This window comes from Girardinichthys multiradiatus, chromosome 19 (assembly GCF_021462225.1).
Source record: "Girardinichthys multiradiatus isolate DD_20200921_A chromosome 19, DD_fGirMul_XY1, whole genome shotgun sequence".
NCBI classification, from domain to species: Eukaryota; Metazoa; Chordata; class Actinopteri; order Cyprinodontiformes; family Goodeidae; genus Girardinichthys; species Girardinichthys multiradiatus.
Genome location: NC_061811.1, coordinates 32,950,906 through 32,976,176, shown reverse-complemented (window position 1 = coordinate 32,976,176; position 25,271 = coordinate 32,950,906). Strand labels below are relative to the sequence as shown.

Below are 25,271 nucleotides of genomic sequence, written 5' to 3'. Positions count from 1 at the left end.
GCCACCACCTCCCCCCTCCCAACAGCCAGCATGGGTGCATATATGGCACGAGTCACTTTGCACATTGACAGAAATGGCGACCATAAATCATGTCCGTCTTCATCATTTTTAACTTTAATCTTTCAACGCTAGGTGTTGAAAGTGAGCTCTGCAGTTCAAACTTGATCTAAAAGCAATAAAACCAGATTATGACCAAATATGAAAAACATTAGAACTAAAGCAGCACGTTTACTTTTTTTTCCTTTTCATTAATGCATTTAAAACTAAGAATCAATGCAATGAATTTAAATTTAAATATAGAGAACAAGGGCTTTGGGACTTACATGCCTTGCAGCTACTTTTGATGTCCCCACCACTTTCCCGCTGTCGTCAAGGACATCAATGCCGTCAGACAGCTCAGTGTGTCTCATGAGCACCACATTGCAGATATTTGCACTCGCTGTGAAGAGAAAAAAAATGTGTGGACCAAAAAAAAAAAATAAATGGATATAAAATGTTTTGAGCTTAAACTGGAGGAAAAGCATAAGGACTAGCTAACTTTAGATCAACCAAGTCTACTAAACCGACCTGTATTAGCACTCCCAACTGGCTGCAAGTATGCAATATTGCAAAGCACACACCTCTTAGATCTGAACTTTAAGCTGCAGAAGTGTCTTTTTCAGGCCACAAAGGCCCACAGATTTAATCGGAGCAAATTCTTATCCATGCAGGTTGGTCCATGTGAGATTATTGCTAGGTTGCCATTTGTCCCGTTTGTTTATCTGAATACCTGACAGCACATGTGAAAGTCTGTCTTAGATACGACCAAAAAGTTTATTCAGGTTAATAATCTTTATTTCCAGAGAGATTTCAAATAATCCACAATGAACTGTACAGATGTTGATTGTTGAATGCCTCAAAGGTTGCATGTGAATGCTATGTTTTCTCAATGAAGTGAATAAATGCTTGAGATTACTGGGTAATATATACATGGAAACAGCATCAGTCATGTTATTTTTGAAGAATTTTTGAAGCTTAGAAGAGTCTCTCAGATGGTCAAAGATTAGTAGTTAGGGGAACCTCGTCCACTCATTCTTGATTGTGCATATGAGGAGCTTCTCTCAGTTACCCCAAGTCAGCAAGTAATTGGTCAACCAAGTCTTGTCCGTTGATAAACTTCATATGTGAACACATGAACTCTTTCACTGATCTGATTTCAGTGGACACTCCACACTCAAAAAAAGGAGTTTATCGCCATTTCCTCCATGTTCAGCTGTGTGAAATGTTCTTTTTGTCAGCATCGCACTGCGTTTTGTGTAAAGTTTATGTGAAGTTGGTGTAAAATCCTGGTTGAAACAGTGACGAGTTGGACCTCAAGTAGGGTTCTGTATTCTGTCTGCTGTGGCAGCTGTTGGGTGCTGGCAAAGTTGAAGGAGTCATGTTAAGGCTGACCTAAAGTAACTCCAGTTAGGACACAATATCTGTCGCTGTGAAGAAAAGAGACACCACAGCATCATGTTTGTTGAGTGAGTTAAGTTGGAAACAACCACAGCACTAATGTGAACTACGTAATACTGATGACATGTAGCGTTTTTTTGTTGTTCACTTTAAAGCTATATTTCTTTTTTCAAGTTTATACATATAGCATTGATTTTATTAAACTAATGAAGTGGGTCAATAAATACATAATCTTCAGCATTTTTCAGTGACTCGGCTTAGTGACTGGAAGATGCACTCATCAGAATTTTTCCTTTTAGCCGACTCCAAATTCTCTTTAAGAATCACAATATGTGGACAGCATTCAAAATATTTTCTTGCTTAACTGCTTTGAGTGGTCATTATTTATATTAGGAGCAGAGGCAATGTTATGCCTGACAGCGATGGCTGATACTAATTGTCACAATACAAAAGGCAAAAAAAAGGTTTTGCTATTATTTTAAAGACAACATGATAACAGACTCAAAATTGTAAACCACCTTGAGCCTCTTGTGTTAGTGTTTCTAGTCACTAGCGTAGGTAGTAGTACTCATGTAGCAGTCCCCCGTGTCCATTCACTGGCAAATGTAGACCCTTTACTCTGAGATTTTCAAAAGGGTGCCAACATTTTTAAATCTAGCATATCCCCTTACAGAAAGAGTTTAAAAGTTACTTATATCTGCTTCAAGTCTTGCTGCTCTCACAGCCTAAAATGCCCCCTGATAAGTGTTGACATGATGTAGAAAATACAGTTTCCGTTTAAAAAAAACTTCTTGTATCTCTGTGCATCCCCTGATTTTGCTTTAAACACTCCCCAGACAATTAAAATTGAAAATTGTTTTCTTCACTTGGTTTGGTTTTGTCCTAATCAAGCTGAAATTGGGGAAGAAAAAACTCGATTTGGACAACTCTAGTTTTATTCCTGTGTACTCTATTATATTGTACTGCAGGACCATACACTTACCTTGGAGGTAATGAAGGCAGGTCTTTTGGATATGGATGGTCTTTTAAAAATCCTGTTTGTTAAGAAACTACAGCACAGCATTGAGAGTCTGTTGGAAGTCAAATTTGTACCCACTAAAAGCAAATGTGTCCTTCTAGTTCACATCAAAGCTTGCTTTATTTAGAGGCCCAATAAACTACAAATACATATTATATATTTGTCTAACCCTAACCCATAACATACATAAAAGTCAGCCCTTAACCTGACTGGTACTTTGAAACAAAGAAAACAGTCAAGTCAGCATGAGACCACTAAACCTGGCAAACTGACAGGCAGCAGTGGAGCTCCTGTCTTATTTATTCACTCTAGCTAAAATGAACACAAATGTATGTCAGTGTAGATAGACCTTTCTTTTTGACTCTAATAGGAATGAGAAAAACTCATTTTAGAGAGTTTAGTGGTTGTGCCTCGAGCCTTTTTAATTTAAGACAACAGCGTTCAGAGTCATCTTTCCTGGGCCCCGGAGGGACAGCAGGCTGCCTTGTGAGGGGAATTTAATTAACTGAGACCATTTAATCCAGGGTAATTTTTAAAAAGCACAGATATAATGATTTTGGCAAGGAATAAAAAAAACTACAGCAGAAAGATCCAATTCTCAAAATCATGTTTGTAATTACCTTAATAAAGGCAATAAGGTAATTGGGAAATTGTATTGATAATTACTACATCTGGACAACTTAATGCCAACATTCCCTGTGGTAGTTCTTCAAATAATTACATTTATGTGCATAATTGTATCCGATAACTTCCGGCAGGCTTGTGGAAATGTAACCAATGATTCTCAACAAAATCAAGTCCTAAACATACATAAAGACAAACATTTTCTAAATAAAACAAATTATTTTCCAAATTTTTAACTAGTATGGATTTGGCTCCAGGTATAATCTTAATAATTTATTTGAATGACAGGCAATTCCTTGATTAGCTTATTACAGAATAAATCTTGCCTTAAATAACAAAACAATCAAATGGGTGAAAATTCAAACAGCACTTTGGTTTCCCTCGCTTCAATTAGCCGTTTTAATTACTTGTTATATGGGTCTACAAACACAAAAACAATGCCCAAACTGAAATCAGGTAAATGGGGCCTTGACATAGACGCCTCTTTAGGGGTAATTATCCAATTTGTTTGCAGCAGTAGAGTTCCAGCAAGCAGCCAATTACCAGGCAAAGGCTGCACTGCAGAAACCTGTTGATTTAATTAGAAGAGCCGCCACGGCATGGAGGGTGGCAGGGGGAGAGGACGACAGGCAAACAATTTAATTACGCGCCAGCAGCCCGGGGCATTGTGGGACACAGGTCTATACCCCTGGGTGCGATTGTGATGCGGGGAGGTGGCACGAAAATCAGCTTTGTGGCTGTGTGCACACTTGACAAAGCAAGCTCTCAGCAGGTCTCTAACCCTGCAGAGACGAAAACGGACAAATAAAAGAAAAAACATAAAAATAAATAAAAATAACGTGTTTTTGCAACGCTACGAGCTGTATGGAGAAGACAGAACTTATAGCACAGTGCTCTCATGTCATTCTGACTGATGCTTTCAAAAAAATTCTGCATGTTGTTTAATTAATACTGCAGTTTTTATTGTCGTCAAAATATGGAAAAACGCATATGGGTTCGAACCTGCAAGCAAACTTGTAAAAAATGAAATGAAATATTACGGTTTTTGAACTCACCCACTGCAGGGAAGGGGACAAACCTCTGCACCAAAAGCTTGCTGGTTGGAGTTAATCGGTTTGCTCTCTGGATTAAAACATTCAGCCCAACCTGTAGGCAAAGGCAGGTGTAACTGATACTGTCTTAAGTGTGTGACAAGCAGAATATTTTCCAACTTTTAAGCACACAGAGGCTAACTTCTCTTTAAACACCTAATAATTTAACACTGCTGTATTTTAAAATTCCAAAGGGTTATAATCAAAAGAGTACGTGTTCAGATAACACACCGACACAAAAAAACAGCCTCCAGCTTTCCCCCAGCCCAGCGTGGGGTTGTCAGTAGAATGGACGTGTAATTGGAGGGCTCCTGCCCCCCTCCCGGCGCGTTGTTCCTCCCTTCAGACTCCCTGTGATTTTTTTTTTTCTCTGCTTGCCGTCGTCGTCAGGCCTAAGGCCATCAGCCGGAATACGCCCAGCAGGACCAGTAATTGGCTCAGTTTGAGGTCTTTGTCCACAACCGATGCCTTCTCAGCCAGGCCTACAGGAGGACATTATACTCTTTTGACGATTAAGGTGATGACATGCAGGTAAGAAATATGAAAATGGTACCTTGAAGGCCGTGGATAAAAGGTTTATGCTGCTATTAAATTTCTTTAAATGACAGCTTTTCTGTCAAAATCAAACAAACACCTGATTACTATGCCTCAGAGAGGAAAGCATGTAAATAACATTTCAGAGTTTATACGTTTTCTTTAGTACGAGCAGTGTTGTTTTAACAAGATAAAAAATGACTGTGGATGTGATAATAAATACCGATTATCTTATGTGCACGCAGATGTGTTGCTGACTGCGGTTTTTAACCACAGGGATACTTTAGTCGACATGCTGTATTGATTAGGAGGAAAATCCCCCTAATGAGTGAATGTTAGGGAGGACAGATATGCAGGTAAAAAGAAAGTACACCCTTGTCAATTCTAGGGTTTTCACATATGATGGGGTCTTTACCTACATCTAAGTAGAGATGGACCAAGATATGGGCCAATTACTCAAACTTAGCTAAAACGGTATTTTCTAAGACATGGTGAAACATGTCTGGGGTTTATTCAGCCTGTATGAGAGCGAGACTCTCAGGAAATAACAGGAAGGCTGAATGTAATACATCAAATTTGCTCTGTATTGTCCTTTTTGAGCTTTAAACCTTATTCCATGCATGCTTTGGAAATTCTGGCAGCATTTTGGAAATCTCAAAGTAAAAGGTAGAACGGAATGTTGCGTTCAGTTTTGTGGAAAATATCTGCTGGGACAAAGTCTGGCTTTTAATCACAAAAGTAATTTTTAAACAACAAAAGAAAGGACATTTCTTTTAAAATGCTTTTTAGGTTATATCCAACTAACCACAACCTTCAGAGACTTAAACGTGATATTAATGCAAATTGATGTGAGGCTGATTGGTAAACAATGGTTCATTTATTATCTTTGGTTACACAGATGTTGACAATAAACTCAGTTCTCACTTTTATGTTGTTTACCTGCTACTTCTACTTTCCAAATTCTACATTCATAAATCTACATTCTCCAATTGTACGCCAAGTGTTATTGAATTATTTTGGATGTAAAGCATAATATTTTCTTAATAAAGGACAGAAAGAATAAAAAAGCTTTTAAAACATGTAATCTTTTAAATGTTTTAATTTACTTCTTAAATTTTCCCTCATACTCCTTCATACTCCTTTCTGTGTGCCATGTTCCGTTTTGTTGTTCTTAGCATTGCATGGTTCGGAACTGCGGTGCGCATTGGGCGCATTGGGCTGTCCGTGTCCATGAAGCTAAAATTGAAACGGATAGCGTTAGCTTCAGTCATCCGGAAGGTTTAGTACTTCACTGTTGTGGCTACAGGAGTTTAACTGACCTTTTTAAGTTGTACTCAAACATCAGGGTCGTAGTGTTAGTTTGTAGTTTTAGCACAGTTAACATATGGCGTCCTTCAGCATTTCATTTCCTGTTCGTCTGACTCATAGGGAAAGTTCCGAACAACGCTTTCTTTGTCTTGTCGTCCAAAGAGGGTTGTTTTTTTTTTCCATCAAGAAATATTTTACACTCGACAGAAGGCCTCTGGTTGTACACCTCATGGACCCTCCACATTTATTGCTATCCATGGTAAGATATGTGAATAATCTCACATTTTATTTCAGTAGCCTAAATTCACACTAAATATTTAGAAAAAGCCAACCATTAATTTCTGTACATTCATTTAAAAAAGGGAAGAAAGACTCATGTTAGGAAATTATTATTTTGAGCAAAATCACTAATTGCATAATTATTGGTAACCCAGCAGACCTACTTGGTACATCCCCCCCTTCTAACAAAAAAAAAAAAACAGGACTTAGTCTTTGGTAACATTTTACAAGGCTGGAGGAGACTTATGCCTCTTTTCCACTAGTAACTAATCTAGCCGGGTCGGGTTGGATTAGATCAATTTCACACGGTTTGATTAATTTCCCATTACAGTTGAGTACCAACTCAGTGGGGGTGGGATTGTTAATAGCAAGAGGACCCCACGGTCTACAGTGATGTGATTTGGAGACAAAAAAAATACAACAACAGCCTAGACTGCTGCTCCATTTATTGCTGTTAGACCAGGATCGTAGGAAGAGAGCCAGGAAAGGCTCTGGGCAGCAAGACCCGAAGCACCGTGGATAAGTACAGGAGAGAGAGTGAAGCCATGGCGTATCAAATGGAAAAATAAAAACTAGAGAACGTGGTCATTTAACCAGTAGCTTTGCTCTTCAACGAGGAAACCCGTCAAGAATGCTGCTTGAGTCCAATGCTTTTTGCTCTTTTTATAGAGCCATTGGCACTGCTGATTAGACAAAGTGATGACATAAAAGGAATTGAATTAGAAGGACAAGAGCACAAGGTGGGACTATTTGCTGATGACGTCACAGTGGTACTCCTTGAGCCAGATAGAAACTTCACAGGATTAATTAGGTTGTTGGAGGAGTTTAGTAAATACTTAGGATACAAGCTTAATGTAAACAAAACCCAAACCCTTGCCATAAATTATTGTCCCTCTTCAAATATTAGCAAACAATATAGATTTAATTGGAAGTGTAATCTATTACAGACGGTATCTCTGAGTGATAATAACAAAATCACTTAGGGGAACATATGAAATCAATTATCACAAAGTGAATGATAATATTAAGATTGATCACAGGCGGTAGTCAGCATTCAACTTTGACTTTACATCTCGAATTGATATAATCAAAATAAACATTTTACCAAGACTGCTCTATCTGTTTCAATCATTACCTTTTGCTATTCCTGACACTCAATTTAGGAGTTGAGACAACTGTATATCAAGGTTCATTTGGGTGGGCAAGAGACTAGTCTCTCTAGATCGTCCAGGGTCCTGGATTGTCTCCTATGCTCTCTTCTCTCAGGATCTAAATCTTACGGCTACAATAGAAGGTTGGTTTTGGGGCTCCTGTGTTGAATCCTGCTGATAGACAGAATAATAACCAGTTTTATGTTTACTGGTGGAAAGGTATAATCTGCTAGTCTTTTTTTTTTTTTTTTACATGGTATTACATGTATTTTTACATGGTATTTCAAAGAGTTCATGATGCCATGTACTCTGATAAGTTTCCCAGGGCCTTTGGGAGAAAAACTGGCCCACAGCATCACAGATCTTCTACCATGACATAGTATAATTAAGTAAACATTTTAGTTACATTAATTTTAAAGTGACAAGAGGTACTACTAATTGTGCCACCAGTGATGTTGTTGGGACGTGGGAATATTTGTATAAATGTAAGTAATTTAAAGGTTAGCTGTTTATGCATTTTTTATCCTGCTGCAATTAAGGCATAATTTACCTTACTGCTTTTTACAAATCTTTACCAGGGGGACAAATACAGGTGACTGGGACTGTATATCTATGTACTGTTATTAATCAACTACATCTCAGGTTTCCTTGTAGCGGCAGAATTAAAACAAGAACTTACAGCGATGGACACCGCACTGGTCACCGCCCCCACATAACCTTGGAAGAATTTGGAAAATGGAGCGGTCTAAAAAAAGAGCAGGAAACAAGTTACAATGATAACAACAAAACAAGAAGGCTAAGTTTGTGTTTTTCAAGTAAAGTACCTTAGATGCGTTGCGGTTGCTGTAGTTAACGCAGGCATTATGACTCTGGTTTAACCACTGGAAAAAATGCAAGGCAAGGTGAAATGAAGGAGAGCCTGATGGTTGACGTAATGATAACCTCTCAGGGCTTAAGACGTTTTCTGATTTCTGCCACATTTTATGTTTTATTTTTATTTTTATTGTATATTCGTCTAGTTCTAGAAGAATGGATTTTCTTTAAACAGAAGAGACCATGAGATAGAAACATTGGGTTATTATATGTGTAAATACACACTGCTAAGTGATAAAACTATATCAGTCTCAGTTGTAAGAAGTACCTGCCAGAAGATTGTTGAAGCCATTGTTTGATTAGGCAGAAGGAGGCCGACAACCTGCCAAAAAATGATTAATTCATTAAATAGGAAATACTCGAATACAGCTTTGGATTATAAAAAAAATAATATAGACGACTAATAAAGATGCAATGCAAACCAAGTCTTACCACTGGAGTGCCAAATGGGACAAAACCTATAAAAGACAGTCAGTATTATTGTGCTGACAACTGCATTTATCATACTGATTGAAGCTAATCTTTTCTGTCCCATTACACCACATTATTTTACTTTCACTTTTTCCAGTTATTGATCAAAAAATTTACATATAACAACCACAAAGTCAAATGTATTCAATCAGGGTTTTATGTAATAGACCAACACATGCAGTGCATTATTGCAAATTGAAAGTAAACAGAAGACTGATCGACAGTGAGTGTTGCTTCCTGGTATATTTAATGTCATTCATAACCAAGCACCTGCTGCTACAGTATATTTTAAGATTTGGAGCTATGTTTATTGATCGTCCCTACTGATCAATCAGACTAATTAGTAAATACAACATACCTGTGTGTAACTGAATATCAGCATAAAAATGGATGTAAATCAGGTCTTTATGGGAGATAGCAAGACGAAAGCCATTGCTGAAAGAAAGCAATAAGACGTCCAGCATGCTACAAGCTATGTAGGGGACACAGCAAACATGTGAAGAGAAAGTGCTCTGGTCAGATGACAACCCTATAAGTGATGGAAAACTAACATTAAACACAACATCTAAACAATGAAGTATGGGGTGGTGGCAGCATCATGATGTAGGAATGCTTTTCTTAAGCAGCGACAGAAAAGTTGGTCAGACCAGATGAGAATATATACAGGCCAATCTTGTATATCTACTTTGTGTTGGTGGTCTGTTCACATACAACCCAAATAAATTACAGGCTGTAAAATGACTAAATTCAAGGCTCTGTAAATGGGGAGCTGGACATTTTCTTCATTAAACACATCCTGCACAGACCTGGGTACTGTAGTTTAGGCCCGGTTTCTGAGACATGCAGTAAGTTGGTCGGAACTGATTAACTACTGCCATCTTATCTTCTTCAACCACCAGCTCTCCATCTCTCCTAGACACCCACCTTCTGACTTATCGTATTTGCCTCACAAAAAAAAGATTATTTTTTTCATAACCAAAATACTCCTCTTTGCTTCTGCAAAAACCCAGAGAAACTCTCTGCCACCATAGGAGATAGGTTTTAATCAGCCCCCAGCTGAGTGTGACCTTTACGAGGCCCGAGACAACCTGAAGAGTCCCGTTGAGCCCTGACAGGTCCCTGGGTGAACAACGCCTCCATGTTGGACCACATAACAAGCCCCTAGATCCCACATCCCCCAGGACTTCCACACCGAACCATTCTACCTGACATCCGAAAGGGCATGAGGATCTTCTCCCCTGTGTCGGGGTGAATGATGGCCTGTAATGAAAGCACATTCAGGCGATAATGAGAATAAAATGATTTAGACCACATTAGTTAGAACTAGTTCCCAGAAGGGGAAATAATATCACCTTTATTACAGTGAAACTACCGCTTCCTACAAGCTACAGAGACTTTGAGGTGCCCGTTATCCTGCTTACGTGTGTTGTTGTGTGCTAACCATTGTCTACCTGAAAAGGAGTACCGTTTAGAAAAGGCTCTGACCCCATCATCTAACAAACATAATCTGGGTTCAGACAAATTTCCTCAGGGTTTTACATTTTTTATTTGATCCAATTCAACATTTAGGTGCTCACTTGATGTGGACTGGCTGTTACTTCTTTGTGTACTGAATAATGATCTGCATAAAAACTTTCCATTAGAGATGCACTAATCAGAGACTGGTGGCAGATTTGCAGGCTCTGATTTTGAAAAACTCTAACTTGAACCTTAGCAGTAACATGTTTTAATAAAATCTGCTGAAGTTAAGCTTCCTGTTCAAATGCAGCAGCCAACATGCTTGTGTAGAAAATTCACAGCTTCTTTTCTAGAACCTGCTTCCTTTCATCTTATACTTGTGTTGTTTGCGCAACATGTTAGCGCTCAGGCATGTCATGTTCAGTGACGAGAAAAAAGATCGAGTTTTTAGATTCAAACCGACAGATCACTCGTCAGGCTCAGCCAAGTGTAAAACCATTGGATTCCGATTTTTAAAAGGAGTCTACAGTCTACCATTGGTGAGCTATTTATTTAAAAACAATGACAAATGCCTCTGTGCCTTATTTGATCGAATCATGAAACCAATAAAGCAGTTTTCCTCTGTGCTTGTGTTGCATTCATCCGTCACTGGGTTGTTGCTTTAATGTCTTGATGAGCGGAGCCATATAAATAAACTTGCCTTGCCCTATGACATCAATGGAGCGGTTAGCCAAAAAGCAAAAACTGGTGTCAGCTTGTGATTATAAATTGTGACTGTGTGTGTTGTTAATTAAAGAAATAAAAACCTAAACTCTTACCTGCTTTATTTTCTGGGCTTGCCATAGCTGGTGAAATCAAAGATAAAAATGAAAGCAGCAACATTATTTTCCTTTTGTGTAAACGTCCAAAAGTAGTTTCATTTTGTTTTAAGGTAAACAGGGAATGCATGTTTGATGAAATGGCTAGTTACAGATCACCATCCACCTAAACTAAAACTGAGTTTTTTTTTTTTTTTACACATTATATTTTTATTTGTGACCATAACAACATGTTTTATCAACAAAAACAAATATTCAAACTTAAAGCTGTCTGTCTTTACCTCAGCATCTGTGACTCCTGGAGGCAGAGTTCCTTGTTTGAAGCTATCAAGCAGCTTAACACACTCTTGCAGCCGTTTCTGGTGTGATAGAAAACATTTCAAATGAAAAACTGCAACTAGTCTGGGAAGACACAAGGTGTTAGACCAACGAGTCTCATTTCAATCTTCTTGCTGATTTTCACTTGACAAATACATTTTCTGAAAAAGGTAATAAGCATTTTTTTGTTGGGTGATTACCATCTAATGCCATGCAAAACACCACAAACCAATCAGATTGTACTATTAACCTTGGTATGTATTGGCATATAGTGCGTTGCAAACAAAGTCATACACCTTTCAACATTTTTGGCACTTTAAAAGCAAAAGGTCATGACTTTGACTGGGACATTGTTAGAAATGCATATGCTTTGATCTAAATTATTCCACTGTAGCCCGGGTTGTTTGGGGTCGTTGTCCTACTGGAAGGTAAACCTCTCTCCCAGTCTCAAGTCTTTTGCTGCTGTCTAGCTGGTCTTCTCCCAGTGTTGCCCTGTATTTAGCTCCAATCCATCTTCTTCTCAGCTCTGACCTACTTCCCTGTTCCTGCATAATAAATCATCCCATAGCATGATGCTCTCACCAACATGTTTCATAATGCTGAATAATAAATTCACATCACACTTTCCAGGTTTTTACTTGAAAATGCGAAAACCATTTTCTTTTTACTTCACAGTAAGCTGCAACATTGTGTTGATTCCAAAATGCTAATTTTGCAGTTGGAGCATATCACAAGGTACTGGTACAAGGGGTATGAATACTGAATGTACATCTGTCTGTGGCACGTGAGGTCATGGTTATGTAAATCACAACCCTCGACGTTCGTCTCTCATCACTGGAGCCAAGCTGAGGCTGCCTCCTGCTTGGCGAGATGCAAGTCTCCTGCGTGAGACGCTCACACCTGCTCCATATGTCTGCAGCACATCATATCCAAGCAGCTACTGCTGCCATTCCTGTCACCAAAGAGCTCGCTCACAGCTACGGCTCTAACGGCTCCTTGAACAAAATGATCGCAACACCTCAGAGAACCTGTGTGAATGTGACAACAAGCAGATCAGCACAACATTTATAGAAAAAAGCTTGTGGCACAAAAGTTCATGCAGAGAGTTCAGTAAGGTACTGTTAAACTTTGATACCTGCTGTCAGACATTTTAAGAATGCAGCATTAGTGTATTTTATGTGGTTTTGAACATGTAGAACTATTGATTGTTTATTCGACTGAGGCATTCAGAATTTCTAGACCTTCATTAATTCTGCATTACACCTGAAACTGCTTTGTTGCAACTATATACAGTCTGTCCAATCTGTATTTTTGGTCCTCAAATGTTAGTCACATTGCTAGTTCGCCACTTTGAGAGTCCAACGATATACTCATAATAAAGATCCCTGAGACAAACATGTTACTCTGTATAAACTGTTACACTGACCAAAGTCTTCAGCAGATTTTCCCAAACACACCATATGTGATTGTTTGTTAGAAGTACCGTATCCTCACCTACAGACAGGGGTCTCAAGCATAAAAAGTTTACATGTGCACCAAAGCTTCAAATACAACTCATTTACAAATACAAAACCATATCGATGCACATATATACATGCAAAGTTCATTTTTCCACTTAGAAAAATGTGCACATAGATTATTGTAACTGGTCAATGAAAAGGTCTTGGATGTAAATAATGCTGCTGCTGATTGGTTGATGGTAAGTCATAATAATCTTTTAATGATTCCACATTGTGCATGGATGTTGTTACAATATCCAGCCCTATGAACAGAAATATATTAGCACTCCTGGTAAAGATGTGGAAAAAGCCTTAAAGAAAAAAACCCATTTACATTTTTTTCGAGACTTAGTGCTGCAGTTTCTGGACAGAGAGCTTTGGTTTTTTTTTTCAACCTTTTAGTCAATGACTAAAAAAGAATAAAACCAAATTCCATCATGAATGCTGGTACTCGTAACCACCGTATTCCGCTTTATCCAGGACCGGGGCAGCAGACTTAATAGAGACGCCCAGACTTCCCTCTTCCCAGACACTTCCTCCAGCTCCTCCAAGGGGAGCCCAAGGCATTCCCAGGTCAGTGAAGAAACTAATGGCCCTTTTCCACTGGCTTGTTTTAGGCGGCACGGCCCTGCTCCACTCGGTTTGGCTCTACTCGGTACGGTACCAGTTGTGTTTTCACTGACCCGCTGCTGGCTGGAGGTATGGCGGCTGAAGAACAGCCTCAAGGCGTAAGTGTAGTGCGCTGTGTTGCTGTTAAAGTTACCATGTGACATTGTCATATTAAAAAGTCCTGTGTGAAACTATAAAAAATAAAACATAATAATTCAATAGAAAATGAAAACATAAATAAACTAAATACTAATAATGTTTGTATTATTGAATATGCAAGAATGTCAAGAATGATCCAACAGGATAATTATCTGGACCACAGCCTAGCCACAACTGACTAAAAAGGCTTAAGCTGCCTGCTCCCTCCTCCTGCAGACGCTGGTTCGCTTAAGGACAATACATTTCCGAACCAAACAAAATGTTTCATGGTGGTATTATTTTGTGTGTTTTGGAGGAAATGTTTGAGCGTCTAAACAGCTGATTTTATGTGTGATCAGCTGGTTTAGGATTTTATTAAATACAGCAACCCTCCTGCATGTAATTCAGAAAGCTGATGTGTCCTTTTTGTTTCCTTTCAGCCGTCAGGCATGGTTTATGATTTGTAAATAGAAAAATTATATTTCAGTTTCACCCACTCCGGTCATTGTGGTCCTTAATATTGTTGTAGTCACTCCAGTTTTATTAACTGCTCCCTGCACTACCTCAGCGAAAACCTTCTCATTTCTCCTGGTCCCATGGCCAATCAGTGAACAGCAATCTGTTCACGTCACATGTAGACCCCACTCAGCCCCAGTCTTACCTGCTCAGGAGCAGGGACCAAAAAACTAGATATCAGTACTAAAAAAACATTAATGGAAATGCTCATAAAGTGAGCCGAGTGGAGTCCAATAGGGCTAAATCGACCCAGTGGAAAAGGGGCGATAGTCCCTCCAGCGTGTCCTGGGCCGTTTCCTGGGCCTCCTCCCAGTGGAACATGCCTGGAACACCTCCAGGGGGAAGCGTCCAGGGGGCATCCGATACAGATGCCCGAGCCATCTCAACAGCTCTACTCCGAGCTTCTCCCAGATGGCTGAGCTCCTCACCCTATCTCTAAGGGAGTGCCCGGCCACAATGCGGAGGAAGCCCATTTCAGCCGCTTGTATCCGGCATCTTGTGCTTTCGATCATGACCCAAAGTTTGTGCCCATAGGTGAGGGTAGGAAAGTAGACTGACCGATAAATTGAGAGCTTCACTTTTCTGCTCAGCTCTCTCTTCACCGCAACGATCCGGGCACAGTGTCCTCATTACTGAGGCAGTCGCACTGATGCATCTGTCGATCTCCCGCTCCATTCTCCCCCAGCTCGTGAACAAGACCCCGAGATACTTCAACTTCGAGATGCTGATCCTCATCCCAGCTGCTTCACGCAGTGAACCTCCCCAGTGCATGCTGTAGGTCTTGGCTGGAAACATCATGAATGCATTTAGTTTATTTTTTTTAAGCAGCTTTACCAGCAGTGCCAACAATTTTGCTCTCACCAGAAGTATTCTTCCACATTCACTAAAAACATTAGGGTGATATTTAGCTCTACATCAGGACTGACAATATCCATGAATGTTATGAGTCTGAGTACCTCTGACACGAAGAGTGTCCTGGGGTCAATCACATCCAGGAAGTGTCGGAATCTACCAAGAAACATGTCCTAAAAGAAAAGGAAAATTCATAATATTCAGTGAGTTGACAAAAACTGTTCATTGATGCAAATGTTCATTGCAGCATTAAACCTTTTATTTAAATACAACTTTAAGTGCATCATAAATGTATTAGATGTTGTACGTTTAACTGTTCAACGTGAAACACACAAACCATCCGAATCACAACAAGTTAGTAAACAGAAATCAAACTTTTCAACGACTTTAATTTCTGCTGAACGCTGGCAGCAGAACCAGATTCTGGATTGGTTCTCTCAACAAACAGCCAGAGAGATTCCAGCTGTCGCTCTCAGTAAACAGAGATATTGGAGCTCGCCAGCTGTTTTAACACACCAGGTGGAGCCTCCTCATTACAGCCTCTGGCAAACTGTTTCCCATTTTCATCTTTTAGACGCCCAAATCTGCTCGCACCGAATGCAATTAAGTCATTTAATGACTGTGCCAGGAATACTGTTCAATCATTAATTCAAAGGTGAGCATAAGGAATCATTTTGAAATGCAGGCATGGCAGAAGCAAATCACCCCCCCCTCGCTTGGGTTTAATTACTCTAACTGTTAATTTGGACAGAAATCTGCTTTTTGACTCATCGCTACGCCTTGTCACTTAATGAACATATGGATGTTTGTCAAGAACAAGGCGAGGGGGGTAGATTTTATCCACCCATGTCTTCTACAGTTAGAGTTAACACAGAGGGGATTTTTCCTTTACTCCAGTGGCCTCATCTGCTCAGTATCCTGATAGAGACATTGCACTGTCATGTTAGGTTGGTCCCTGTGATGGTTTTATTCAACCTCTCACCTAATTAGTGCTGAGACAGCCCCCAGCAAGGCATGGTCTTGTTGCCAGTAGCAACATTCAGAGCTTTCAAATACCATTCCTGCACTTTGAACACACATCACCCTAACCGCAACATATGCACATTAACACATGTTGGTGGCAGCATCATGCTGTGGGGCTTTATTTTATTTTTCATAAATATGCCCCATTTTGTGTTGGACGATCACAAAAAACTCAAATAAAATAATAAGTTTGTCATTGCAGCGTGCCAAAATATGAAAAAGTTCAAGAAGTATTAATATTTTTGCAAGATCTCAAAAGTCTACACATTCCTATTAAAATTTCAGGTTTTTGAGAACATAGTTTTTTAAATTATATTTATTACCTTATGTTAAATATTAACAAAATAAAAGATAGATTTATTTAGAACCTGCATATGCTATGTTTCATAACCCCATAGTTTCTCTAACATTGTTTATGTGCTGTCTATCTTATTTCATTATTGTTTCATTAAAATTGTTATATTATTGTAATGTGCATCCATTTGCCTCTCACTTTGCTGCTTTAATACTGGAATTTCCATACTGAGGGATAAATAAAGGACTCTTTTTATTTTCTATTCTATTTCCATGTCAGCACTCAGTCATCTTGAGTCGCCAATTCTAGTGACTCCAATGAACTTTAAATAAAACTGTCCTAGTAGGACTTTGCTGACATCTGCATCCTTTAAAGTCACAATTTGCAAAGACATTTCAAATAATAAAAACGATTAATAATTTAAAAAAAATTCAGAGGGTTTCAGTCAGAAGAACACAGCAAAAAACATATAATCATATTCAATAAATTATAATATGTGCGGCTTGTTTGTCACATTGAAAGTATCTTTTGAAAATAACAACCTTTAAGCATGTATTAAACATGCATTTCATTTAGCTCACATTTATTTATTAAAAGTGTTTTGTTTTTATTTGATCTGATGCAATATTTGAGTCTTAAATGTCATGTTTAACATTAAAGGAGGAGCAAAGGTTCCCGACAAGTGCTTGTTGTTTTCTATATGTGACAACAGTTTGCTGTATTCTCATTATTTCTGAACTAACATGCAGGGTTGCACGAGAAGCGGTTAATTCCAAAGAAAACATTGAGGTCTGACTCTGATTTCCTAAAAATCCTTGTCAAGGCTAAATTTATTTATATAGCACATTTAAAACAACATACATTGAACAAAGTGTTGTACAATAAAATGCAGATACTTAATATAAAACAGAAAAAATATCATATGTATAAACTATCAAAAACACAACATGGCATAAAATGCAATCGTCAGAATCAGCTTTATTGCCAAGTTTGTGCACACAAACAAGGAATTTGACTCCAGTACACTATGCTCTAAGTGAAAGATTTTTTGGGGGTTGAAGAAACAATCTCTGGGAAGGTCAGCCCCGATGATTCTCTCTGCAGACCTGATTGTTCGTTGCAGTCTGGACCTGTCCTGTCTTGTGGATGAGCCAAACCACACTGAGGTCGATAAAGACAAGACAGACTAAATTATGGCAGTGTAGAAGATGACCATAATTCACTCTGTCCTGTCGTGGTCCAATTACAAGAGTGCCAGTCCAGGTAAAGCCTTGAAAGGGAGTACTACTTTTTTCTTTTTTTTAATCAATCCAAAAAACAAACAGGAAGCCACCGCACTGGAACTTTTAGGCTCCAGTTCCAAAAGGTATGTTGGCAAGGAAAAACATGTGCATCACTGAAAATAATTAAATCTGAAAAGTTCTGAAACCTACCTGAAAAGGCCTGTGTAAAAGAAATCTCCACACAATCTGATAGATTTGAATTAATTTGATAGGTGTTTGCAAATATTTCCAAGTTGAGATTTGATGCTGTTAGGCTTAATAAATTCAACCAGAACATACCTCAAAGCTTTAGTTAAAGGTGTGCAGACGAATGAAACCAGGTTATTGCATCTTTTTTATTTTTTACACATCGCCCTCAGATAACAGATTTGTTTGGGTTCTGTTAGGTGAATTACAGAGAAGTGCATGCAGGGAAAAAAAGGTACTCGTACTCGTACTCATCGTCTTCCGCTTATCCGGAACCGGCTCTACTCCGAGCCCCTCCCGGATGGCCGAGCTCCTCACCCTATCTCTAAGGGAGTGCCCGGCCACCCTACGGAGGAAGCTCATTTCAGCTGCTTGTATCTGGGATCTCGTTCTTTCAGTCATGACCCAAAGTTCATGGCCATAGGTGAGGGTAGGAACGTAGACCGACCAGTAAATTGAGAGCTTCGCTGTTCGGCTCAGCTCTCTCTTCACCACAACGGACCGGCACAGCGCCCCCATTACTGTGGCAGCCGCACCAATCCGTCTGTCGATCTCCCGCTCCATTCTTCCCTCACTCATGAACAAGACCCCGAGATACTTAAACTCCTCCACTTGAGGCAGGAACTCCCCTCCAACCTGAAGAGGACAAGCCACCCTTTTCCGGTCGAGAACCATGGCCTCGGACTTGGAGGAGCTGATCCTCATCCCGGCCGCTTCACACTCGGCTGCGAACTGCCCCAGCGCATGCTATACGTCTTGGCTAGAGGGGGCCAGCAGGACCACGTAATCTGCAAAAAGAAGAGATGAAATCCTCTGGTCCCCAAACCAGACCCCTCCGGCCCTTGGCTGCACCTAGAAATCCTGTCCATAAAAGTTATGAACAGGACCAGTGACAAGGGGCAGCCCTGCCAGAGTCCAACATGCACCGGGAACAGGTCCGACTTAGTGCCGGCAATGCAAACCAAACTCCTGCTCCGCTCGTACAGGGACCGGATGGCCCCAAGTAAAGGGCCCCTGATTCCATATTCCTGGAGCATCCCCCACAGGGCATCACGAGGGACACAGTCGAATGCTTTCTCCAGGTCCACAAAACACATGTAGAATGGTTGGACAAACTCCCATGAACCCTCGAGTACCCTGTAGAGGGTATAGAGCTGGTCCAGTGTTCCACGGGATGATAACCACACTGCTCCTCCTGAAGCCGAGGTTCGACTATCGGCCGGACTCTCCTCTCCAATACCCTGGCGTAGGCCTTACCAGGGAGACTGAGGAGTGTGATCCCCCTGTAGTTGGAACACACCCTCCGGTCACCCTTCTTATGAAGGGGGACCACAACCCCAATCTGCCAGTCCAGAGGCACTGTCCCCGACCGCCACGCAATGTTGAAGAGGTGTGTCAACCATGACAGCCCCACAACATCCAGAGACTTGAGGTACTCAGGGCGGATCTCATCCACCCTCGAAGCCCTGCCACCGCGGAGCTTTTTAACCACCTCGGTGACTTCAGCCTGGGTGATGAAAGAGTCCAACCCCGAGTCCCCAGCCTCTGTTTCCACCACGGAATGCGTGATGGCAGGATTGAGGAGATCCTCGAAGTACTCCTTCCACCGCCCGATAATGTCCCCAGTTGAGGTCAGCAGCCTCCCACCCGCACTGTAACAGTGTTGGCGAAGCACTGCTTCCCCCTCCTGAGGCGCCGGACAGTTTGCCAGAATCGCTTCGAGGCCAACCAGTAGTCCTTCTCCATGGCCTCACCGCAGTCCTCCCAGGCCCGAGTTTTTGCCTCTGCCACCGCCTGGACCGTGGCACGCTTGGCCTCACGGTATCCGTCAGCCACCTCAGGAGTCCCGCAAGCCAACCACAGCCGATAGGACTCCTTCTTCAGCTTGACAGCGTCCCTTACTGCCGGTGTCCACCACTGGGTTCGGGGATTGCCGCCGCAACAGGCACCGCAGACCTTACAGCTGCAGCTACTGGCAGCAGCATCGACAATAGATGAGGAGAACATCCCTTCCCCTCCTTGAACCACCACCTTAACGTGGAGGAGGGGTTTGAGTGCTCGAATGATCCTAGAGGCTATGTTGTCTAAGGCTTAAATGCCCCTGGTAGGGTTTCCCATGGCAAACAGGCTCTAGGTGACGGGTCACACAATGAGCGGTTCAAGAACCCCTCATGACGACTATTAAATCGAGGCACGTGACGTCGCCTGGTACGGTGGAGCCGTGGTCCCACCCTGGAGCCAGGCCTGGGGTCGGGACTCGTCGTAGAGCGCCTCGTGGCTCGGTTGCTCCTCGCGGGACCCGGCTGGGCCAAGCCCAAACAAGAGATGTGAGGCCATCCCCCAGTGGGCCCACCACCTACAGGGGTAACCATGAGGGACCGGTGCAAAGAGGATTGGGTGGCGGACGAAGGTGGAGACCTCGTCGGCCCGATCCCCAGATGCTTAGACTGGCTCTAGGGACGTAGGGAAAATATTTAATTTCCTTAATTTAAAGTGGAATAACTTTCAGTTTTAAAACTTGTAGGCACACTTCTAAGAGCCAATGTAAAGCTTTGGGTGATCATGCAAATAGTTTTAGAAAAGTCAACATAATATTGTATTTGGAATTTTCACACTGTTAGAGCCTTTGGATGTTAGTTGGCCAACTTATTAATTATACATTAGCATTGTTTGACGTAATATTTATTTATCATTCATTTTATAAAACTTAGGGGGGAAAATCAAAATAGCAAAAAACATTCCGACTTTTGATCCTTTTTAAGAGCTCCTGCTACTAAGCAGTTCATCCGGGTTGTACAATAAGATAAGCTGTCAAATATCAACCTGAGACGCAGTTTCTGAAATAAAGTCAGCTTCCTGAAAGCAATAATGATTTTAATGACGTCGCGTCATCTTGCGCTCCATTTAAAACGTGGTTGATTAAAAAACTAAACAAAAAAGTCTCGTTGACTTTTTTCACCTCTGACTTTTATAAAGAGAAACTTGCCATTTATCGTATTTACACAATTTCTTCTTTTTTTTTTTTTTTTTTTTGGACTGCGTTTCGATCAGCCTTGCCAACACGGTTTGAGTTAAGCATTTTCACTCAAGAACACTAAGACAGTTAATTATGGTGTTTAAAGTAGCGTTTTGAAACGACTTGAAGGTTTGTGCCTGAACTGAGATGAGACCAATTATTTTTTAACCTCCACATGAAAGGATCTCCTGCGTTCAGGGTTCGAGCTAAAAATGACAGTACCTGGTTGAAACGAGACTTTCCGTACTGGAATGGTGGGTACTCAGACATGCTGCCGGACAACACAACTACTCTCCTTTAGTCTTCAAGTTCAGAGCTTTTGTTCTTCCCTCCACGATCCCTTTCACCGTCAGCGCTGCTTGGCAAAACAATCAGCTGTTCACTGGTCACGTTGCATTGTGGGCAATGTAGTTATTCCATGCTGGCGTGTTTCGATGGATTTTCGCAGTTTGACTACATTTCCCAGGAAAGTGTGGTTTTTTTTAAAGTTTTGCAGAAGCAAATAATAGCAAGAAGGGAAGCATGACCTTGAACATCTTGATGGCCCTCACTATCAGTCAGTCAAACTTTATTAACATAGTTCCACACAAAATATTAAACCACAGTTTAAAATATAAAAGCATAATAGAAATAGAATCTAAACTGGGTGAATACAAGTCCACAATTACGCATTGCACAAGTAAAATCATGGGGGCTGCCCGTTGGAGCAGTAGGTAGCACTGCTGTCTTGTAAGTTTGTATGTTCTCTCCGTGTATGTCTCTCCAGGTACTCCAGCTTGCCCTGTGATGCACTGGCGACCTGTCCAGGGTGTACCCCTGCCTCTTGCCCAGTGACCTCTGGCAACCTGCGACCCAGCAGGGATGGGTGGGTGTAGACCGTGGATAGATGGACAACCAATGCTTCCTTAGACAGGATGAAATGCAGGAACGATACACAGTGAGATTTATGAATGCTCAAATTATACTGCTTGCAGCATGATCTAAGCATTATGTAAATGAGAACTTTAACTTTCTAACAAGTGTTTTAAATGTGCAAACGCCTGCACTAACAAACATCTGACTAGCACTCTTTTCTCTAGGTATTGTAAGGATGCTCACTGCTTCATTTTATGTGACGTGTAACTTGCTACATTGTTTGTAAAGATGACCACAGTTGGGTAAATGGTAAATGGCCAGCTCATTTATAGCACTTCATCGAATCCGAGGATTCTAAAATGCTTAACACTACACTCAGTCATCCACCCCTTCATACACACATTCACACACTGACAGTGGTAGGCTACATTCCTACAGCTGTCCTGGGGCAGACTCACAGAACCGAGGCTGCACAGTGGTGCCCCCAGAAAATGTTCCTGGGGGGGCACCAGGGGCCATTAAAAATCTCGGGGTGACACACCAAGTTTAAAATCAATGACTAACTTTGAAAAATTTTGTGATGCTGTACTAGTAATACACCATTTGTCCTATATTTCAGACTGACTAGAAAATAGCATTTCAAGTTTCACTCCCTAAATTTAGAAGCTCTCGACATAAAAAAAAGAGATTCCTAGAAGAGAGTCTCTGATAGGTGCTGATAGTTACTTCGCCTTTTCAGAGCATCCTAGATAATCCCTGTATCTCCAGAATACTTTCCAGCGCCATGAAATCTACAAAATTTACGTAAATGGATGCTTATACAGTGTTTGATAAACAAGGTTATAAACATAACTGAATGCGTTAACTGTAATTATAATTCCTAAGATTAATGACCAGTTTACTATGGTGGTGATCGCAGAGTGTGCACTGCTTAAAAAGTCGATCAGACAGCTGCAGTTGATCCAGAACGCTGCTGCCCGCATCCTCACTAGAACTAAGAAAGTGGAGCACATCACCCCGGTTCTAAAGTCCCTACACTGGCTCCCTGTAGCTCAGATAATAGACTTTAAAATACTTCTGTTAGTCTATAAATCACTGAATGGCTTAGCACCAAAATACATTACAGACTTGTTGTCAGTGTATCAACCACCCAGACCTCTCAGGTCTTCTGGCTCAAATCTACTCTGCATACCCAGAACCAGAACCAAACATGGAGAAGCAGCTTTTAGTTCTTATGCTCCACTAATCTGGAATAAACTCCCAGAAAACTGTAAAAGTGCTGAAACTCTAAGTTGCTTTAAATCAAAATTAAAATCTTATTTGTTTAAAGTGGCCTTTGACTGTGCCATCTAAACATTATTAGTTCAGTTTTCAGTCCAATTTTCCTTTCATTCTGTTATCCATCATTCTATTCTCTCTTTTTTTTTTTATTGCCTCTATTGTTTGATTTTCTGTATCATTGAAATGTTTTTCCTTATGTACAGCACCTTGAGTGCCTTGTTGCTGAAAAGTGCTATATAAATAAACTTGATGTGACTTGACTTAAATGCATGTATGACTCCCAAGTCAATGATTAGGCCAGGTGATGCTTTACCAGTTTCTTTAATAAACAGACAGAGGTACCAGGTACAGGTGTTTGTGGTTCTACAAAACCAAATGCTCAAATAAAACCACTAATTATAATTTCAATGTAGTCCCAATTTCTCATATCAGTAGATTACAAAGAATATTACGGCCACAAGCTGTATTATAGGCCTAACTAATAGGCTCAAATGTCTTTATTTGTTGCCTATACTATAATTTGTAAAAAAAAAACATTAATCATACCGTTTTATCATTACTCCAGTCATGTGTTTCAATCACTTATAATGTGAAGATCAAGTAAGAAAAAGGCAAATAAATATAATAAAAATCACAAACTCAGGGTAAAAACCTGTCTTCGTTAGCCAAATCTCTGATTAAGGAAAAAGAGCTAACAGAAAATGTCCAAAACAACAAACTCGGCTTCTGATGATTCTCACTTTTTTGTTCACATCTATTTTTTGTTTATACTAACAAACCGGCCGCGCCCCTAGTGGCAAGCTCGAAAACTGCATCACAGTCCTGCCTTTAAAACATTAACATTATCGAGCATTTTGTAGCTTTACATTGTCATTAAATGTACAATAAAAGGCAAATACACCTGATAAAGTGTGCCATGGTTGCGTTCAAAGTCATAAAACAAACACTTTTATATAGATTAACATGCAAAGTAAAATTAAACCTCGCTTCACAAGACAAAACTTCTGCAAAGATGTAAACAGTGGGTCTCTCACAGTTGGAAGCAGCTAGCTGGTGTCAGCATGAGCTAAAATATTACATGTATGCAAAGAGCGTTGGGTTAGTGGCCCTCTGACCACCATCAACGGGTAAAGTGTCTTGCCCAAGGACACAACGACTGAGAAAAATGGAGCGGGGTTTCAAAACGGGAACCCACCAAGACGAAGCCCTAACACCTGAGCCACCGTCGCCTCAGTACAGAGCGATGTGCAGTATGCTTTAAACAAATTTAAGCATAGAGCTATCAACGTGGTCTATTAACATCATTCATTCACTTGATCAGCAATAAAGGGTATTTTAACTGCTTCCCCATTTAACTTGCATCTTCTGTTGAGTAAAGAGAACCCTCACAATATACGCAGAAACTCCCCGTCGCTTTAATTTAAAAAACTTTGTGATTCACTTGATCAAAAGCTTTGCAACCACCAATAAAACACATGATGACGGGTGAATTCTTCACTGTTTCCTTAAGTTCATATACACACACATCAGTATAATGCTTTGGTTTAGAGCTAAACTGATTATAATGGGAGTTTGGTTTCATCACACCATTACAGAGATTCAAATCCAAATCAATTCAAAAATACTTTATTAATCCCAAAGGGAAATTAAATGTTGTTGTAGCTCATTAGATGCTATGTACAGAGCTGCTTGTCATAATTACTAACCAGGTTATACGTCAGTGAGATAAAAAGGAGCAGATCTGATGACGGACTGGAATGATAGGCAGGAACAATGTCTGAAGTTAAAGAGGAAATGTAGCCCCCTTGTGGAGGTTTTGCCTCTTTTGAGACCATGAGAAAACATCACAAATATATTGAGTGCGACATTTGATGGGATGTGTCTCAACTGAAAAAAAACAAAAAATGTTTGGGTAGAAAAAAACAGTAACTTCATAAGTGTGCACAGGCTTAAACTAATTGTTTGTGAGAGCTCTATATGATTCATAAACAGCATTACATCTTTTCAAATGGGAAATCATCTGAAGGCCGTGTCATGACTGGGTAATATTCGACGACTCTGCTTCGCAAATGTTCTCTAATCCTGTCAGATTCTGAGGACATCTCTTATCTGTCATCTGTGTCCAGAGACTTCCTGTCAGATTAAGGCATGGACTTTTGCAATTCCAAAACTTCAAATTTCCTTGCATGAACTCATTCTGTTTTTGGTTTGAAACTATGTTTGGACTCGCTGTGATGCTGAAAAATGACGTCCCTCGTCATCTTCACCTTTCTGGAAGACACCAACAGGTTTTAGCTGAAAACTAGCCAGTATTTGAAACTGTTCAGATTTCATCTAC

General features: G+C 40.4%; 1 protein-coding gene across 3 annotated transcripts in view; it reads right to left on the bottom strand.

Moving 5' to 3' along the window:
• sfxn5a (sideroflexin 5a) overlaps positions 1 to 21,168 on the bottom strand; it is a 34,102-nt gene extending 12,934 nt beyond the window's left edge. For 2 of the 3 annotated variants that reach the window (XM_047346262.1, XM_047346263.1), the window contains exons 1-11: positions 21,020 to 21,168; positions 15,099 to 15,167; positions 11,344 to 11,421; positions 11,063 to 11,089; positions 9,992 to 10,046; positions 8,748 to 8,773; positions 8,584 to 8,637; positions 8,267 to 8,323; positions 8,122 to 8,187; positions 4,135 to 4,225; positions 324 to 439 (exon numbers count right to left, since the gene is read on the bottom strand). In XM_047346262.1, the coding sequence (XP_047202218.1) occupies positions 324 to 439; positions 4,135 to 4,225; positions 8,122 to 8,187; positions 8,267 to 8,323; positions 8,584 to 8,637; positions 8,748 to 8,773; positions 9,992 to 10,046; positions 11,063 to 11,089; positions 11,344 to 11,421; positions 15,099 to 15,167; positions 21,020 to 21,067 (687 nt within the window). In that variant the 5' untranslated portion in view covers positions 21,068 to 21,168. Of the gene's footprint in view, positions 1 to 323; positions 440 to 4,134; positions 4,226 to 8,121; positions 8,188 to 8,266; positions 8,324 to 8,583; positions 8,638 to 8,747; positions 8,774 to 9,991; positions 10,047 to 11,062; positions 11,090 to 11,343; positions 11,422 to 14,700; positions 14,864 to 15,098; positions 15,168 to 21,019 lie in introns of those variants that run through there. The other variant, XM_047346261.1, reaches the window with a different exon arrangement.
• Between the last annotated feature and the right edge of the window lie 4,103 nt (positions 21,169 to 25,271).